Here is a 21,419-nt window from a genome sequence, read left to right as displayed (position 1 = left end):
CTGGTCAGGAATGGGGAAAAATCTTCCGGTCTTAAAGGGGTTGAAAATATTAGAATAATATATAAAATAGAATTTTATATATAAAATAGAATTTTTTTGTCAAAGACATGTAGCTAAATACATTTTGGCCTAAATATATGACAAAAATGTAATATATTGGATATTTTTTTACTGTCAAAGTAGTAGAAAATGTCAATTTTTTCGCAAAATGTTTGCTCTTTTTTTATTAATATCACAAAAAAATTAAAAGCGCACAGGTGATCAAATACCACCAAAAGAAAGCTCTGTTTGTGGGAAAAAAAGGACGTAAATTTTGTTTGGGTATGGCATTGCATGACCGCGCAATTGTCAGTTAAATTTGCGCAGTGCCAAGTTGCAAAAAGTGGCCTGGACGTTAAGCAGGAAAATCCTCTGATCCTAAAGTGGTTAAATATATCATCTTCCCTTTATGACCTTTTATTTTTTCTATATAGTTTTTTTATTTTTTATTTTTAACATCCTTGCCAAATATTTCCCTGGTTTATTTCCCCATCTATATCTTTCTTTGGCCATTCTGTTAAAGTTACATCTAGTTTGTTCTTCTAATATTTCTTTTTTTTTTTCTCTTTTCAATATCAGTGCTTTTAGTTGCCCTTTCTCTAGGTTTTTCTTATGTATCTGTTCCATCTCATGGATCTCAGATATGTATATTCTTATATTTAAAGTTCTTTCCTTTTTTTCCTAGAGCCTATTTATATAAGTATTCCCCTAATATAAGCTTTATGGGTTTCCCAGATAGTGGCTATAGGGACATTCATTTTCAGAAAAGTATTGTTTCAATTCCTTCTCTATGTCTTTTCCTATTTCGATATTTTGTATTATATCCTCATTAATCCTCCACATATTTATCTTTCTCTGCGAATCTGGAGTTTTTATCTCCATTATTACTGGGCCATGGTCAGATATAGTTTATGTTTCTATTGATGTTTTAACCACTATTTTCCAAGATCTATATTCTATCACAATGTAATCTATTCTTGAGTACATATGGTGCACAGGGGAATAGGAGGAGTAGTCTCTTTCTCTCAGATGTTGTATTCTCCATACGTCTAAAAATTAACATTGAAAAATCTTATTCTTAATCATCTTTGACTGACGTCCTTCCATCCCCCGTGCACCCAACGTACTATCCAGAGATGGATCCATACAGAAGTTAAAGTCACTGGCTATTACTGTGTTTCCCTTTTTAAAGAGCATCGACTTATCCAGTATTTTCTTCAAATAATTTCTAGGATTTTTATTCGGGCAGTACACATTTGCTAGGGTCCAATCCGAACTCATCAGTTGACCTTTTAAAAAGATGAATCAACCCTCTGGATCTATTTATCTATCTTCTAAAGAAAATCTAACTTTTTTCGAAAATCCAATTGCTACTCCTTTTGCTCTCTTAATTGGTGTGTCCCCATAGTACCAAACCGGGTAGTGTTTTGAATATATTTTTACATTTGTACCCTGTGCAATATGCGTTTCCTGCAAAAATACTATATTAGCAAAGTTCTTCCAATATTTTGTATCTTTTAATAGGGGTATTCATCCCTCTGACATTATATGTCAACATTTTTAGAGTTTCTCTATCCTCTTCCTTTTCCCTCCCTTCTCATGAAGTCCCGTTGCCTTCCTCTCCCCCAACCGGCCTAAGCCGAATGGGGGAGCGCGGGCAACCACACTGCCTATATCGAGGGGCACACCTTAAGCTCAGACAAAGAGACATTATCATCTTTTCCTTCATATAGTGAACACAGCATTGATTACTTTTAGTATCCTGACTCTCCCTCCCCATCCCCCCCGTCCCTCCCATCCCCCAAACTCCCCCAACCCCTCCCTCCCTCCTCCTCCCTCCCTCCTCCTCCCTCCCACCATCTCCTCACCATCCCTTCTCTGTAATGTTGAAATGGCCAACTCTTGGTTCCAGAGTAGTCCGTTCCAACCTGGACCCTCTTTACTCTACTACTCATTACCTCAGGGTGATGCTCTATCTGACCGTGCATTTATCCCCCCCCCCCTCACGGCGGTCACACAATCATAAACCTGTCTCTCAGCATTGGAAACCCCTTAAAGGACCGAGAGGCACCAATGCAAGGGGGTTAAGGGGTGCTCTGTGGACTTTAATGCCAGGGGAACATTGGTGACACCCCCTTACATCAGGATTCCCCCTTTACATCAGAGCCACCCTTAAATCAGGGTTCCCCTTTACAATATAGTACACAGAGCCCCCCCTTACAATGTAAGTGGAAATTCTGCAGATTCAAGGGGGGGCACTGTGGACTCTGATGTAAGGGGGGGGGCTCTGTGGACTCTGATGTAAGAGGAGCTGTGTGGATTGTGATGTAAGGTAGCAGGGAGCAGGAGGATCTGCAGATCTGCACAGTGAGAAGAGAGTAAAAGGGGGTATTGTGACTGAAGAGAAAAGGGGGGCATGACTGCAAGGGGCACTGTGATGGGGGGCTGTGATTTCTAGGGGCAGTGTAATTTAAAGGGACACTGTGATATAAAGGGGACTGCGCTGTAAAAGGGCACTGTAATCTGGGAAAATCTCCTCAACAACTGCCCCGTGACTGCTTGCCTCCACCCCCAGGTCCCTGGAAAAATTGCAGGCTCAGTCTACAATGCCAGGCCAATTTTTGTCTCAGTCCAGGCATGGTTCTTAGCCTGCTGCAGAAGCATGGTGCTGTATACTGCATGTAGCTGAGACTATGAACAGTTCTCACAGTGGGCACATGTGTTAGTGAAGCTAATAGCTCGTTTGGACCAGCTTAGTCCAAACAAACTCTTTAAACTTCACTAAAAGCTGGAGATCAGCTTTAACCGCTTGCCGACCGCCGCAAGTACATATACTGCGGAGGTCGGCTCCGTGCAGGCAAAGTGACGTATGGGTACGTCACTCGCCTGCGAGCCAATAGGGGGTGAGCGCGCGCCGCCGGAAGCGCACTCCCACCCCCGCTAGCTCACTGTGATCCTCGCGTGTGTGACCGGCGGACCCGATGTCCACCGGTCACTCGCGATCGTCCGTTACAGAGGGAGAAAGGCAGGCGGCTAATGTAAACAAAGCCACCTGTCATTCTCCCTTGTGTAAGTGCAGAGATCATACGGTCCTGCTATGCAGGATCGTATATCTCTGTAGTTACACAAACAGACACATCCCATAACAGTTAGAAGCACGCCCCTAGGGACACACTTAACCCCTCCTTCTCCAATAAAGTTAACCCCTTCCCTGCCAGTGTCATTTTTACAGTAACAGTGCATATGTATAGCACTGATTACTGTAGTAATGTCACTGGTACCCCTAAAAGTGTCAAAAATGTCAGTCAAGGGTCCGATCTGTCTGCCGCAATGTTGCAGTCCCGCAAAAAAAATCGCCGCCATTACTCGTTAAAAAAAAAAACAATAAAAATGACAAAAATCTTTCCCTTAGTTAGTAAACGCAATAACTTTTGCGCAAACCAATCAAAATATGCTTATTGTGATTTTTTTTTACCAAACATATGTAGCAGAAAACAAATTGGCCTAAAATGTTAAAAAATGTAAAATTTTTACATTTTTTGGGGGGGAATTTCATATAAAAAAATGTGAAAAATATTGTTATTTTTGCAAAATTGTCGCTCTTTTTTTGTTTATAGCGCATGATCAAAAAAATCGCACAGGTGATCAAATACCACCAAAAGAAAGCTCTGAGAAAAAAAGGACGACAATTTCATTTGGGTACATTGTCGCACGACCGCGCAATTGTCCGTTAAAGTCACGCAGTACCGAATCGCAAAATACCCCCTGGTCAGGAAGGGGGTAAAATCTTCTGGGGCTTAAGTGGTTAAAGAATATCTTTATATCTGACTGAAGGAACAATGGAGTTTATTTACTAAAGGTAAATCCACTGTGTACTACAAGTACACTGCAAGTGGACTTGGAAGTGCACTGCAAGTGCACTTAGAAGTGCAGTCGCTGTAAATCTGAAGGGAACATGCAAGGGAAAAAAACAGCATTTTTGCTTGCACATGATTGGATGATAGAAATCAGGGGGGCGTGGCTTGGAGCCGGACAAGAATGGCTGCAAGATTACTTCGCTCTCGTCCGATGGAGCCCTGCACTCAGCCATCAGAAGGTATACTGCCCGGCAATCATGGGGAAAAACTCAAGGTCCAGCCTCACTCACGGTCTTGATCACCAAGCGACCGCTTGTCTTCCACAGCATACTGGCGCTCTTCCGAGCTCAGGGGAGAGACATGCCAGCCACTGCACAGGCCCAGCCTCATGGTGTGCGCTCTAGCTGATGCAAGCCCCCCCAACAAATTACCTGTAAATATGGGGGCTCATAAGTTGGTGGCATCTGATATAAAGGAGACCCTGGCAGCTGCTATTGCCTATCTCAAGCTGAACATTCAGACCATGTGTATGAGGATGGATAGCCAAAGCTCACCATGAACACGATATCCAGCAAAATTTGAGAACCACCACAGCCCACTCAGCCCAATTGAGAGAGATGCAAAGACATCTAGAAGATCTAGATAACTGCGGGAGAAGCACAATTTAAGGATAAGGGGGATCCCTGAAGCGACTGAACCTAATCAACTTATGCAAACTTCCAGCGCCATTTTCGATGACTTGTTAGGCCGGCCTACCGACACAAGAGAGAGTTAGAGAGAATCCACAGGGCCCTCAGACCAAAAGGCAGGGACAAAGATCCGCCCAGGGATGTAGCTTGCTGCCTTGTCAGCTTCAGACTTAAGGAAGACATACTGAGTAGAGCAAGAGAGAGGAGGGAAATTCTCCTACAGGGATCTGAAATTAAAATCTTCCAGGACCCTATCACGCTCCAGAAAATAAGAGATCTTCGCCCTCTCCTTGATGTGCTACGCTCCAGATCTATCCCATATAGATGGAAGTTTCCATTTTGCCTTTCTGCCTCTGCCCAGGGACGTACTGCCTTCTTGAGATCACCTGATGACTTGCGCTCTTTTTGTGATACTCTCAACCTGCCTTTGGTTGACTTACCTGATTGGAACAACCCTTACAATACCCCTTCTATCCGCAGAGCCACTTCTATGGATACCATCCCTAAAAGAGATGAATTCCATATTCGCAGAAGAAGATCTCACTCTACTAGGAGTCATGCCTACACCACCAATCGTATGGGCAGGGGCAACAGTACAACAGCCTCCCCTGTCCACCGCAGTCCGCGTCAAGACAACGCCAGATAGTCATTCAACATGACATTCGCCTTGCCCTTGTTCCTTTTGACCACATGTTATTTTTTCTGTTGTTATCCCACACCGCACATGCTTAAGACTCCTTCATTGTGCAGATTCTACCTGACAAATCTATTCGGGTCTCAAACAGACCCACGTGTTGATGTTTCACTAACTTTTTTTTTCTTTCACAGCTTTATATAATCCTGTTTTATCTTCAACTCTGTAACCTACTGCAAAAGCAACTGCCCCCTCCAGGGTTTAAAGGTACTTGATTCATCTGTCCACTGACAGAATCTGGGACTCCTTAGCCGGTAAGACTGCCTCATTTACACGTGCTTCCTAATTTCCTGCTCTGCCGTTTCTATCGATGGATGGCAGAATGACAATAAGACCGCCCAGCGACTACACATATGCTAAACATATGCTCTAGGCACCCCTTTAATTCTGCTCATATCCTGGCTCACCTGCAGGATTTCTGTTATATGCCATGAAAGTTTTCGCCTATTGCCTATAAATCGCCTATGTTGGCAGGTACGATGCATATGAAAGCCTGATATACTGTCACTACTTGCTCTGTGATCTATAAAACCCAGCCCTTACATACACGTCGCCCCACTCACGGATCTATTTTGAATTGGGCTTATTACCCAATCCAATAGACTCTGAGAAGTACCACTTCTGCAATGGTGCGACTTTGCTGCTTATGCTATCTGTAATACCTAACCCACTGGACGCTCCTGACCTCCCCCTCTGCCCCCCCAGCTGAATGCTCCTGGTATATTTCTTTGGTTCCAAAAGTGGTCGATTTCCATATAATTGCATAAATACTTATGTTATTCTATAAGAGGCTTAAATCGTAATAGGTTAGCCTGAGGCAGGTTGGCACCCCCATTGTTTACTTGTCAGGTTTAATGCCTCCCTGCTCAGATGCAACGTAAACAAGTGGAGAATGTAATGCTTTTCCTCTAACTGCATGTGTTTTGTTTCTCACATACAAGCCTCTGTATATCTTACACTAACCATATTTTGAGACTACAGGGCTCTCCTCCCATCTTTCACTTCTAAACTTCAGTTGTTGATGCTCCCCAGTAACAGTATAGCTAATTGTTATGAGTATCACTACCTTCTCCAAGTTTCAATACCATTGGCTCCAAGGGTTATTGAGTTTTGATATAGATTTCTGTCCTCTCCTTCGACGTTTTGACACAACGAGAATCCTTTAGATTCTTGTTGACTGTTTCCGGACTGAAGTTCAGGGAAGGTTATTCATAATAACTATTCCCCCCGGCTCTTTCTCTACCTCGCCCATTAGATAAATACTCCCATCCCCACCACAGCCCTTCCCTCCCCCCCCATGCACCTTTCTCAACCTCCTCCCCTCCCCCCCGTTCCCTTATTTTTTTTCTTTCCTTTTCTTTCTTCCTCTTCTCTCTCAACTGCTGGACATGTCTTCTCCCACGACGCTGTTAGTGTCAAAATTCTCTCACTGAATGCCAAAGAACTCAACTTACCCGAAAAACGGTCCCAATTACTTTCCTTGGCACATAAATTTAAAGCTGATGTCACATTTGTTCAAGAAACACACTTCCGTACTGGCTCTATACCCAAATTAACCAAAAATTCCTTCCCTGTTGTATACCACGCTACCAATCCATTAGCCAAGACCAAGGGGGTATCAATTCTGATCTCTAAAGGAGCCCAATGGGACCCCCCTGGATGTCCATACAGACATTGAGGGCAGATTCTTATTTCTGAAGGGACAAATTAAAGGACACATGACAACTCTGGCCAACATTTACAGCCCTAACACGCACCAAGTTGGTTTCTTTGACGCATTGACGCAACTTCTGTCAAGCTTCCAATTAGGTATGACCAGTCTAGGAGGAGAATTCAATGTGGCCCTAAATCCCTTGACAGACACATCATCGGGCTCCTCATCTATCCCATATAAAGCCCTAACTAGAATCAAAAAATTGCTACAATCGCTCCTGTTACATGATTCCTGGAGTACACAACATACATCCGAACGAGACTTCACCTATTATTCTGGAACATGTATATATAAAACAGTGCAGCGCAATCCTACTATTAAAACATGGTAAGCATGCTAAAGACAAGTCCCAAAATCAGGTGCAAGGTGAAGATAGAGAAAGCAGTCCATATAATCAATGGTAAATCACCTTATCTCTACGACCCTGCAGGGTCAAACAGCATGTAGCATCCAAATAGCCAATAAGTATTCCACCTCCACTCCTTCTCTCCTCATTACACAGCACTCAGGGTATACAGATTTGCAGACCTCAGATACAGCTGGAGTCCTCAATATAGGTGGAACAATCCTCCCTGTTGTAGAGATAAGGTGAGAGGCAGAGAATGACAGGTGGCGGGATCTTATTAGCACCCTTTTGTCACATCAAGAACCTGGATATCACTTGCTCTGGGATTATTTACCATTGATTATATGGACTGCTTTCTCTATCTTCACATTGCACCTGATTTTGGGACTTGTCTTTAGCATGCTTACCATGTTTTAATAGTAGGATTGCGCTGCACTGTTTTATATATACACGTTCCAGGAGGTGTTTTGGATTGCCCTTGAGTGTTCAGCTGCTAGTCTGTTATTAATTTTGCTTAGGGGTTCAGCGCTGAATATTATTGTATTATTCACCTATTATTCACCCCCCCCACAATAAGTATTCTAGAATAGACTACCTTTTCATTTCACAGAAAGATCTCCCATTTCTCACTAAATCCTCCATCGAACCAATGTTTTTATCCGATCACCACCCGATTACCATCACACTTTCCTTCCCGGAAATGTCCCACTTCTCCAAAATCTGGCGATTAAACCCTTCTCTACTCACGGCACAACACAATATTTTGCACATTAAATCGAACATACAAGCCTTCTTTGCTAACAATGACACCCTGGACGCATCCACCATTTTCCAATGGCAAGCACATACGTTTGCCAAAAGAGGTGTACTCATGGCTATGAAAGCAACCAGAAATAAGGCTAAGCAGGTGGAAATGTCAGCATTAATATACAAAATCTGTACCTTAGAAGCCATCCACAAACAATCCAGTGCGTCACAAGCATTTCAAGATTTAACCAAGGCTAGAGCCGAACTGAAAGACCTTCTTGATAGCAAACACAGAAGGCGGTTAATACTTTCACATAAGTTGTTTTATGGATGTAGCACCCTACAAAGTAGGTGCTAGGTAAAAGCATAATGGTCCTTGGCTGCCTAACAACAGGGCCATGATTTTCAGCTGGGCTGGCATGTCTCCCAGGTGTGACTGCTGAGAGGGGAATCTCCCCACTGGCTCCATGAGAGGATTCTCATTGGGCAGTGGAGGAAACCCAATCAGTGGCTCATTCAGGCCTGTATCTACCCCAGAAGGCAGATTCTGCCGCAGAGGATTCTGGGAGTGGGTATAAGTTTGAGGGGAGTGCATGACGCAGTGTCATTGGTGGGAATCAGAGTCCCAGGAGGGAGGGTAAGGCTGTCTCTCCTACTGTCAGAAGGATTGGGTGTCTCGGGTGGCTGCCTAAGAGTCCAGAGAGAGAGCTGAGCTGAGCTGCAGAGAGGTCCAGTGTGCAGAGGACTAGTGGAGATAGAGGGGTTCAGTTCCAGGAAAGCATGCCAAGTTTGTGAGTACTGTGAATTGCCCCTGAGGGTCTGCCTGAAGTGTAGAGGGGACCACTCCCGTGAAGGTCCCAGGGATCCAGGAGCCAGCTAGTATTAGAGGAAGTGCCTAGTGAAGAAGATCCTGAAGTGTTGGAGGGGGTTCCTAGTAAAGAGGACCGTAAAGTGTAGAGGGGGTGCCAGCGGCTGGGCCCTGAAGAGTTAGGGGTACAGTGTGAAGTGTACAGTGTTAAGAGTTGCAGTTGCAGCAGCACAAGCAGTTACAAGGAGCTACCTTGGTCAGTGAAGGGCTGGAGGAAGCTGTTCACTGGACTTTCGAGCTTAACAGAGTGTCAGGAGTCAAATGTCTTACAGACCTGGATCTTCTGAGTTAATCTGAGGATTAAAGTCGAAGTTTCAGCACAGTTCAGCAGAACAGAATCTTCAAGCGCCAGGGAGCGTTGGCCGGCATTCAGCTGGCATAAAGACAGCGGAGTATCCCACTCATTCCCTTCTCCCATCCATATTCCAAAATAAACAAAACAAACCAAAGATGCCGGAATGGTCATTGTCTCAGTTCTCACACTTGGGTTTTCAACTTAAATGTGTTGGAAGTGTTACCGGTAACGATGGCAGAACCATATCAGGCCCAATGCCTGAAAATATTGCTACATGAGCAAAGCAATAAATGTTGTAGATTTCTTGCAAGATGTATTTGAACGAGAAAAGCAAACTCCAATATCCATTGCATTAAAGATTCCTCGGGCCAATCCTTCGTGACAACTCCAGACATTGCTAAACAATTTGAGGTCTTTAATTCTGAGCTTTATAATCTAAACTCTGCCTCCCAGGCACCGGGGGTTTAATCCAAACGTACCCAACACATACAATCCTTCCTAGCCCAAAACTGCCCCAAAACAATTACCCAAGAAGAGGCGTCCAGACTTGAACTTCCGATCTCTAAACTGGAATTGAGACAAGCGGTGAAACAGTTAAAAAAAAAGGCAAAGTCCCGGGTCCTGATGGGTTCTCAGCAACATATTATAGAACCTTTCTAGACCTTCTGTGTTCTCCCTTTCTAAAAGCTTTCAATTCGTTATCTTCCCCTCCTGTGCACCCAAACAGGCTTCTCGAGGCCCATATCTCAGTTATACCCAAAGAAGGGAAGGATAACACAGCAGTTTCCAACTATAGGCCAATATCCCTGTTGAATGTGGACATAAAGCTTTTTGCGAAAATGTTAGCGAATCGTATACATCCATTTCTTACTCCCCTGATTTCAAAAGACCAAGTGGGATTTGTTCCTGCAAGAGAGCCCAGGGACAATACCATAAAAGTGATCAACTTACACCACTAACTCACCTCGTCCCAAAAACAGGGTTTCTTTCTTTCCCTTGTCGCGGAGAAGGCGCTCAACAGGTTGGCTTGGGATTATCTTTCTGCTGTACTTCAACATATGGGACTAAATTCTAATATGATCTCTTTTATAATGTCCCTCTACAACTCACCCTCAGCCAGAGTGAGGGTGAATGGCCACCTGTCGACCACCTTCTCTATAAAAAATGGTACTAGACAGGGCTGTCCCCTCTCACCAATCTTATTTGTACTTACTTTAGAACCATTACTGAACTGTCTCAGAACAAACCAAAATATAAAAGGCTAGGAAAATTGCACGTATAAACTGGCAGCCTTTGCGGATGACATCCTGCTCTTTCTTCAAAACCCGCTTATCTCCATCCCCAATCTGCTTAAAGACTTTGAACTATTCCAAAAGATTTCCAATCTCAGAATTAACTTTTGCAAATATCAAGCCCTTAACCTATCTTTACCAACACAAGTTCTTACCCAATGTAAAGCTAACTTTCCGTTCAAATGGGAAGCTACTGCTATCAAGTACCTGGGTATCTTTCTTTCCACAAAATTACTGTACTTGTTTAAAACATCACTTCCCACCAGTCCTGAAATCCATCTCAGAAGATTTACAGAAAAGGGATAAGTCATTCTTCTCCTGGTTTGGAAGGGCAGCCCTTCTTAAAATGAACATTCCCCCACAAATTCTATATATTCTCCAAACAATTCCCATTACCATCCCCGCCAATTCTTCCAGAATTTTAAAACTATGTGCACAAACTTTCTCTGGCACCATAAGAGACCTAGAATTAGCTATGAACAGTTAATTAAGCCCAAACAGAAAGGGGGCATTGGCCTCCTGGATATGAAACACTATTATTGGGATTGCCACTTAGCAAGTGTTGTGGATTGGTGTGTCCTTGTTGACATGAAGGATTGGATAGACATAGAAGCCTCAGTGTGCTCTCTCAACTTGGCCTCTTTGCTTTGGTTACCACTCGATCTGTTACCTTCTGCGATTAAATCTCACCCGCTAATTGGCCCGACACTGAACTGCTTTAAAACGACATGCACAAAGTTTAACCTATCTTCCTCGCCTGGCTCCCTCACACCTATTAATAACAACCCGGTCTTCCCTCCAGGTACCTATATACCCCAGATACACAGCAACTGACCACACTCTAACCTACTTGCCCAACACTTTTTTAAAGATGGACATCTCCTGGAACTAGATGACATAGCCGTTCAGACAAGAAACAAGTCCTTCCCCTTCTGGTTGTACCAGCAAATTAGACACTTCTTGAAAGATATTAACAGAACGAACCAAGCCTCTCGGCCTCTTACACGTTTTGAATCATTTTGTTCACAAACAACGCCTCTAAGATACAGCATGTCATTTCGGCCACCCACAATATGCTTTTTGAAAAACTCTCCCCAAAATCCGGGAAGGCGACTCTTTCTTGGGAACGTGACCTCAATCTTGACCTCGCGGAAAGGGATTGGGAGCGTATTCTCACTATTGCACACAAAGGGTCGGTTAACGTGACTACACAGGAAAATAACTTTAAACTGATCACCAGATGGTACAGCACACCAGAACTCCTTCACCGATTCTATCCCTCCTTGCCGAATAAATGTTGGCTTTGTTCGCATGAATCAGGTTCTCTACTCCATATGTGGTGGGATTGTCCTCGCCTTCAAGCTTTCTGGTCCCAAGTCCACCAGATAACCAAAGAAATATTGACCTTTAAACTTAACTTTAACCCAGCTCAATTCCTCTTACACCATTCCAACATTCCCTAAACTTCTAATAAAAAAACTCTTCCCCGTCATCTAATTAACGCAGCTAAACTTTGCGTTCCCCTGCATCGGGGTTCCGCACATGTTCCCTCTGTGAAGAAATGTATTAAGAGAATCAATAACATTTCAGAAATGGGAGAACTCATTAACATAGCAAGAGACACTCCAACAAAATTTTCCAATACATGGACACACACACACACACACACACACACACACACACACACACACACACACACACACACACACACACACACACACACACACACACACACACACACACACACACACACACACACACACACACACACACACACACACACAGCCACACTATTCACCACCGGGGTCACCCCCCCCCCTAAAAAAGGGTTGTGAGGGGAGGCCCCCTGGAAATGTATATGTTCATTTCATACACTTTCTTCTCTCTCTCTAATTGGATATTTATATTTAGCTATTTATTTGGAGCCTACTATATTACCATTTTTCAGCTCGTAGTAAGAAGCTGAAGCCTTATCTTGATACCATTATAATTAACACATAGGATCACCACTTTGTCCTTTAAATACTCACTTTTAAGAATGAATACACCACCTTTTTTGATGCTATTCCTCCTTTATTTTCAGTGATGTAGAATTATCTTCAATATACACATTAACCCCTCCATTCCTGTATATCACCCCTCCTTTTTTCCCCCATCTATCCCTTCAGTTTCTCATTTGATTGCCATGGTTATGTTACAAATGTTACTGCTTCTTCACATGCTAAACCGGGCTTTGTACTTTATTATCTGCTTTATTTTATCAGTGATATTTACCACTGCCGAGTTACTGATGCTTACCATTTCTGTAATTTGTTACCTTTGTTTCTTTTCTCAATAAAATCAACTTAATGGGAAAAAAAAAAAGAAATCAGCAGAGCTTCCCCTCATTTTCAGATCTTCCCCTCAGATCTACAGCGACTGCACTTCCAAGTGAACTTGCAGTGCACTTGTAGTGCACAGGGGATTTGCCTTAAGGCCCCTTTCACACTGTCCGTCCATCGGACGGACTCCATTTATCTCAGCGGGGGATCGATCCGCCGATTCCTCACTGAGCAGGAGGATGACAGCCGTGTCTCCGCGCTGTGTGCAGAGACAGAGCTGTCAGTTCCCCATGCATCTCTATAGGGGAATCGGATGGGAACGAACCTTCGGTCCGTTCCCATCCGATCCGATCTGCTGGACGGATGGAAATGAGAAGGCAAACAGAAATGACAGTTAGTGCTTTGGAGATAGGCAAGTTAAAACTATAGAACAATGTGCTTTGTTCAATATTCCATGTCTGAGGTTTACTTCCACCTTAACCACTTCAGCTCCGGTAGGTTTTACCCACTTAATGACCAGACCATTTTTTTTGCGATTCTGTACTGCATTGCTCTAACTGACAATTGCGCGGTCTTGCAATGCCCAAATACAATTGCTGTCCTTTTTTTCACACAAATAGAGCTTTCTTTTGGTTATATTTGATCACCTCTGCGTTTTTTTGTTTTTGCTCTATAAACAAAAAAATAGCGTCAATTTTGAAAAAACACCAATATATTTTACTTTCTGCTATAAAACATTCCCAATAAAAAATTTAAAAAATCAAATTTTTCTTATCAGTTTAGACCAACTTTTATTCTGCTACATATTTTTGGTAAAAAAATTCCCAAAAAGCATATATTAATTGGTTTGTGCAAAAGTTAAAGCGTTTACAAACTACGGGATAGATTTATGGACTTTTTATTTTTTTTAATTGTTTTAATAGTAATGGCGGCGATCAACGGTTTTTATCGGGACTGCGACATTGCAGCAAACAAATCTGACACTAAGTGACACTTTTTGGGGACCAGTGACATTAATACGGTGATCAGTGCTAAATAATATGCACTGTTACTGTATAAATGAAACTTGCAGGGAAGGGGTTAACATTGAGGGTGATCAAGGGGTTAAATGTGTTCCCTATATGTGCTTACTAACTGTGGGAGGGGGGATGGATTGAACAAAGGTAGAGAGAGATCTGTGATTCACAATTTTTTGAAAATGAAGAAATTAAGTACATTTTTTTTAAAAGATGTCATTTTAACAAGTTATGTCTCACACACAGCATACTTAGAATTAAACCCAAAACATCTTCTGCTATGCCTCCCAAATATAGAGATACTACATGTGTGAGACTTCACAGCCTAGATGCATAGAGGGCCCAAAATCCAAGGAGCACTTTGGGTTTTCAAGGATCATAATTTACATATAATTTATGCATCTAATTTCCTGACTACCCATCACATTTTGGAGGCCCTGCAGCATCAGGATAATGGAAACACCAACAAAATGACCTCATTTTGGAAAGTAACCACTCCAAGATATTTACTAAGAGGCTTAATGAGTGTTTTGAAAATATTATTGATTATACTGATTATTTACCAGACATTGTATCTTGTGTATCATACAAATCAACCGATTGTATCAAAATCAATGTACTGTAATGGTCGCCTCTATACTCTCAGCGAATAAAGCTTAGTGTAGCGCCACCTATAGCAGTCCCTGTCCCTATAAAACAAGCAAGCCTAGCCGACTGGTACATAGCTGCCCTCTGGAATGCCATGTTTACTAGTCAGGAATAGGGATGATCGAACGGTTCGGGTCGACCATCGGTTCGGCCCGAACATTGGGTGTTCGAGGTTCGGCCGAATTTAGAAATTTTTGCCCAAAAAGTTCAGAATTCGGCAACCAGAACCGACCAAAATGCAATGCTTCATGAAATGGGCTTTAAAAGCCCGTGATTGGACCAGAACCATTAGCAAAAGCCAATTGAGGGGACAGGAGAATGCTAGAAATGTGATTGGAGTGACTAGGGGGTCCCTAGACCAATCATTAGTGAATACGCCCCCCAGTATATAAGATCGCCCCCGCCATATTCCTAGCATTGTTATACTGGACATGGAAGAGAGTGGAAGCAGTTCTGTTAATTTTACTTTAAAAGTGTCATTTAGCATTTATTAGTGTGAGGAAAGGGATATCTAGTGTAGTTAGAGTGCTCCTTTACACTTAAGTTAGCTTCGAAAATGTAGTTTCTGTAGGGAAAGTGTTAAGTGTAAGGGGACCGTAGTGTAGTGTAGGGTTAACTGGCAGTGACTGCTATGGCAGGGTGACAAAACCCTTCCATAGCAGGGTGACCGCTATAGAGAAATGATCATTTTTCTGAATTGCTTCGGCACAGGAATATGGCTTCTCACCAGCCAAGCATTTTTTATGCTGCAGGGGCTGCCACTGCCAGTGCTTTTTTGAGGACATGTTTGATGTCAGACATGACATCTGAACATGTGTATAGGGGGTATATATACACATATATGTCTGTATGTATACCCCTAGACATATATAGGTGTGATAGTAGCAGAAATAAATGCTTGCGCTAATGAAATCATTTACAGTAATATATTTCTGCTACTATCACACCTATATATGGCTAGGTGTCTATATAAATATATGTATGTGTGTATATACACCACTATACACAAGTTCAGATGTTTTGCCTGCCTCAAAAAAAACCCCAAAAAATGCCAAAAAAAACGCTAGCGTCAAAAAAAAAAAATGCCCAGGTGTGTTTTTGCTGGCATTTTTTGGGGGGTTTTTGGAGGCAGGCAAAACATCTGAACTTGTGCACAGTACCACTATACACAAGTTCAGATGTTTTTCCTGACTGCAAAGAACCAAAAAAAATGCCTGCTTTGAAACCGGCAAGGTGTTACAGCAGCGAAGCCAACCCCCTGAGCTGAAAGTTTTCTAATACAAACAATCTTTTTTTTATGGTTCTGGACATGCTACAGAGCTGAAACTTCACATGTACACTTTTTAGACCCCCCAGATACTAAATCCAAAGTAAAAATCAAAAAATCTCTTTTTTTTAATGTTTTCAATAATTGGCTTTTTTTATCAAAAATGACAATTTTTTAGAACTTTTTTTGTGTGATTTTGTGTCTGGGGGTCTAAAAGGTGTACCTGTGAAGTTTCAGCTCTGTAGCATGTCCAGAACCAGAAAAAAAAGATCATATAGGTGTTAAAGGAGGGTCCCACATCCCTGTTCTACTGAAAAATTATATTTATTTTTTCATGGTTCTGGACATGTACACTTTTTAGACCCCCCAGATACTAAATCCAAAGTCAAATCAAATCAAATCAAAAAGTCAAAAAAGAACTTTTTTTTGTGTGATTAATAGTTAATGGGGCATGACCCAGAACCCTAGGCACTTTTTAGGGGCATTTATTGGGTTTTAGGGCTTAAAAATTGTGTTTTTTGATTACCGAAGTTCGGGTCCCATTGATTTCAATGGGGTTCTGAAATCCGGGCCGAACTTTCGGGAAGTTCGGATGTTCTGGCCGAACCGAACTTTTCAAAAGTTCGATCATCCCTAGTCAGGAAGTTCAAGAGGCTAAAGGAAGGAAGAATAAAATAATTTCTGTTGTTCCAGGAGTGCAGTTGTCCTCGGGGGATGGCTGGGACTGGTGTCTCTCAGGAACAGTGTCAGAGGAATGTGCAGATGGATCAGTTCAGGTGCAGGCAGAGACGTAGTTAGCAAACAGGCAAAGGATCGGTCCAAGCAACAGGCAGAAACATGGTCAATAAATAGGTAGGGGTTAGTACATGCCATGGCATTGATGTTTTCCTTCGCAGATGTGGCAGGAATTATACCACCTGTACTCCCGCTGACCGGGACCCATTCAAATGAATAGTGTTGCATGTGTTGGATACAAGGGATTAAAACTGGTGGTGAGGAGGCAATACAATGCCTCCCACTGCCTGTTGAATGCTCTCTGAAGAGCTATTTGAATATGTATGGCTCTTCAGAGTGCAGTGGTAGTGATCAAGAACACTGTAACTGGTATGGTGATCATCAGGGATACTGTAACTTCTGTGGTGGTCATCAGGGACACTGTAAGGTCCCTTTCACATGGCTGGTTTGGTTTGGCCACCGGATTTTGTGGACTCTTGCTACTGGAATGACTGAATTATCTGATCAGCAGTGGCCGCTGTCAGCCCGCTATTAGTTTAAATAGACTGTTCATATGTAGACACACACAGAGCAGTTAGCTGTGGTTTGGGACAGATTTCCTAGCCTGGATGTGGCTGATTGCATAACCCTGTCATTCCAGCAGCAAGAATCCACAGATTTTTGCCACTAAAATCCAGTGGCTGTACCAACCCAGCCGCATGAAAGGGGTCTAACTGGTGTGGTGATAATCAGGGACACTGTGACTGGTGCAGCCATTATTAGGGACTCTGAGTGGGTGCTGGTGATTAGGGATACTGACTGGTAACAGTATGTAAAAAAGAAAAGAAGAATATTTTTTAAAACTTTTTTTTTTTTACATTGTGATTGCTTGTTACAGTGCTGATCACTGTAACAGCAATCATTTTAACTGATGTCAATGGCTTTCGTTCATGACTCTTGTTTACTATTGCTATGCTGTGATTGGTCACAACTATCACATGGTACAGGGCTACTGTAATTGGCCCTGTACACCATGTGATAACTGTGACCAATTACAGCATCACAATAGTAAATAATGAATGGCTAGCATTTAAAACAGTTATTTACTTGGTGAGCATGTGATCGCTGTGATTGGTCACATCGATCACATGGTACCTGGCCAATCACAGTTGCCTGGTACTGATCACCCAATGCGAGGTGCGTGACTGGGAGGACACCACTATCATTTTACAAAAGGCTGGGCGAGAAGTGGTTAAAATTGAATTTAGAAAAAAGGGAAAACACGGCAAGCATTTAAAATACTCGATTTTTCTGAGCTTTTGAATGCAATTTTTTTAAGTTGGCTTCAGGGTCTCTTTAAGTGCTCCCAAATAGGAAAAAGTTAAATAAAGATTTTTTTTTTCTATCATATCGTCTGCTGTGAAAAACGTATTTGAACTTGATACAAAAGAATAAAGCTGGCCATATATGAAGGAAATTTTGTGCAGTTGCTGAAAAACCAGACTAAATTTTCTCAGTTGGTGGCCCTGCATTGAAAAATGTGTGTAACCCTCCATTATGCCTGATAGCATGCTGTCAGACTGCAACTAATGTAAAAGCCAGTGTTACATTTTGAATATTGCTTTTACAATTAAAGTAGAAATAAGTTGTAAAACTAGACTAAGCTGTTATTTGTGAGGAGTGGGCAAAGTGTAGAAAATAAGGTTCTATTGCTATGTGTACCCACTGTGAAGGTCAAATATGTAAAAATTTAAAATTTTGTTATTCAAACCAAAAGACTGATTACATCTTGTGGTGAAGAAGATGTACTGCAAAGGGACAGCACTGGAGAGGAGGTGAGTATAAGGCTTCTTTCACACGGCCGCTCCGCTGCTTTAGTCCGCTGCGGGACTTTTTTTTTTTTTTTTCACGGAGCGGATGACATTTGTGTCATCCGCTCCGTGTGTCCGCATATCATCCCATCCGTTTGCGGATGATATGCGGACATAATGTAAGTATATGGCATTGCGGATGTCAGCGGATGACACCGCTGACATCCGATTTTCCTTCCTTTCCGTTTTTTACACGGATGAAAAAATAGGGTTCTGTTCAGTTCCAAAAAACGGAAAAGAACTGAAAGGAGGAAAATCGGATGTCAGCGGATGGTATTCCGCTGACATTCGCAGTGCCATTCACTTACATTAAAGTCCGCAAATCATCCGCAAAAAAATAGGATGATTTGCGGACACACGGAGCGGCCGTGTGAAAGGACCCTTACAGTCAGAGGCAGAACCCCCATAGGAACTTAAAAACAAATAAATAAAAGTCTGGAGCTGCAGTTCAAGTAACACTGACAGTGTCATCAGTTGTCCCAAACTGTATCACTGTCACTTTTGTTGGGACACTTTGGTCTGCCTGTATATATAAAGTAAAGGAAAAATAAATGTATTACATGCAAGTGTAAATGAAAACCTGTGCTGTATACTTTTAATTTAGATTTAAACCACATAAATCCATAAGAGCATTTTTTCTGATAGTTTTCTTCTAGTATTCACCCTTGATAGCTTTAAACTTGAGTATTAAAAATGTCTTAGGGATCAGAGTAAACAAAGACTTTACTGCTTACCCACTGATATGGTCCACACAGCAGCAATCTTCATCATAGCTTTAGTGCGAGAATTGAATCGGCTGTGCTCTATGGGGTTACGTATTGCTACATACCGATCAAGAGAAATAGCACAGAGATGCATGATAGATGCAGTAGAAAATAATACATCCAATGAGATCCACACAGGGCACAATTTCTGTGGCAAAGGCCAGGCATAATCTGCAGGGAAAGAAAATGAACAGGAAAACATAATTAAAGTCTTCAAAAAAAGTAATTAAAGATTTAATTCAAACATATGTTATATGACTACTTTTAACAGAATTACTGTATATACACCTTTGGTAATAAATGCTCATAATATATAACAACTCCATAGAACCTTCATGTCCAAGGGATAAATAAAACCTTTGTGAACAGAATCAATTTTGTAGTTTTGGTATGCATGATGAAGAGACAGAAGTGTGTACATTTTTAGATTTGAAGGCATCAGGATTTTTGCTCAGAGATTAGTGGCTTTAAAATTGTCACCAAATATTTCTATCTTAAAAAGTAGACACTGCAGGGTAATACACATGTCTAATATTGTAAAGTTGGTAGTTTTCTATATTCTATAACTTTGAAGGTGCTTCAGCATTGTGGTGCATAGCAGTAAGATGTTGCTAGCTTGTTGCCCTGCCATTCCTTTTTAGTGTTACTCCAATGCACTAAGGCAATGCAACTCTGACACATGTGTTGCAGCATACCTCAATGCATGGAAAGACACTACCGTGTATTGTAATTGCTGTGTTGGAGAAAATGCTCTATGTACTTTTTGTATCTTCTTGCGCGATAGGAGCCCATTTAAAGTGGATGAGCGATTTTTGGGTGGAGGAACTTGAGTGGCCTGCACAGAGTCCTGACCTCAACCCGATAGAACATCTTTGGGATGAATTAGAGTGGAGACTGCTTGCCAGTCCTTCTCGTCCAACATCAGTGCCTGACCTCGCAAATGCGCTTCTGGAAGAATGGTCAAACATTCCCATAGACACATTCCTAAACCTTGTGGACAGCCTTCTCAGAAGAGTTGAAGCTGTTATAGCTGCAAAGGGACATATATTGCCTGGGGTGGCACAGTGGTGTAGTAGTTAGCACTTTCACCTAGCAAAAAAAGGGTCACTGGTTCAAATCACAACCACAACACTACCTGCGTGGAGTTTTCATGCTCTACCTGTGCATGCGTGGTTTCCTCTGGGCACTCCAGCTTCATCCCACACTCCAAAGAAATGCTGGTAGGTTAATTGGCTCCTGTCTAGATTGACCCTTGTATGTATGAATGTCAGTTAGGGACCTTAGATTGTAAGCTCATTGAGGGTAGGGACTGATGTGAATGTACAATATATATGTAAAGCACTGGGTAAATTGACAGCATTATATAAGTAACTGAAATAAAAAAAGCAAGTAATGTTGCAATCGGGTATCTGGGTCAGAAAACGGTAGGCCTTTTCTATCACTGATAAATATTTATTACCTAAAGACATACTCCAAATTGAAAGAATATCTACAGTACCTTGAAAAGTATTCATACCCCTTGAACATTTCCACATTTTGTCATGTTAAAAAAATGTTATTTGATAGACCAACACAAAGTGGCACGTAACCGTGAAGTGGAAGGAAAATGATAAATGGTTTTCAAAATGTTTTACAAAAAAATCTCTGAAAAGTTTGGCATGCATTTGTATTCACCCCTCCTGAGTCAATACTTTGAAGAGCCACCTTTTTCAGCAATTACAGCTGGAAGTCTTTTTGGGTATGTCTCTATCAGCTTTGCACATCTAGAGTGACATTTTTGCTCATTCTTCTTTGCAAAATAGCTCAAACTCTGTCAGAATGGGTGAAGCGCGTTTGTGAACAGCAATTTTCAAGACTTGCTACAGATTCTACAATGGATTTAGGTCTGGACTTTGACTGGGCCACTCTAATGCATGAATATGCTTTGATCTAAACCAGTCATGTCCAAAGTCCGGCCCGCGGGCCAGTTGCGGCCCGTCCTTTACTTCCATACGGCCCCCAGAGACACGGCTGATCAATATCTCTCTCTGTGTCTGAGCCATCGCACATCCCTGCCCCAATGCCGATGTGATGGGGCGGGGAGCGGAACTCGGCGGGACTCGGGAGCAGCCGAGCTCTGCTCTATGTGCCTGGCGCCGCCCACGACGCGGGAATGCAGAAGGAATTTGAAATCTGCATTCCTTCTCTCACCACACAGCCACCTGAAGAAGCCCCATGTGGAGCTGACCGAGGAGGTCTACTGCCTGTCTTAGTAAGTGCGATTTTATTCATAAAGCC

General features: G+C 42.3%; 1 protein-coding gene across 1 annotated transcript in view; it reads right to left on the bottom strand.

Moving 5' to 3' along the window:
- Positions 1 to 21,419, bottom strand: part of HTR2C (5-hydroxytryptamine receptor 2C) — a 446,785-nt gene that overhangs the window by 32,008 nt on the left and 393,358 nt on the right. The window contains exon 3 of the mRNA XM_082263634.1: positions 19,113 to 19,313. Coding sequence (XP_082119760.1) covers positions 19,113 to 19,313 — 201 coding nt within the window. The remainder of the gene's footprint in view (positions 1 to 19,112; positions 19,314 to 21,419) is intronic.

Source organism: Pelophylax lessonae (assembly GCF_965119305.1).
Source record: "Pelophylax lessonae genome assembly, chromosome: 7".
In the NCBI taxonomy this organism is placed as follows: Eukaryota; Metazoa; Chordata; class Amphibia; order Anura; family Ranidae; genus Pelophylax; species Pelophylax lessonae.
This window is presented reverse-complemented; position numbering and strand designations above follow the sequence as displayed.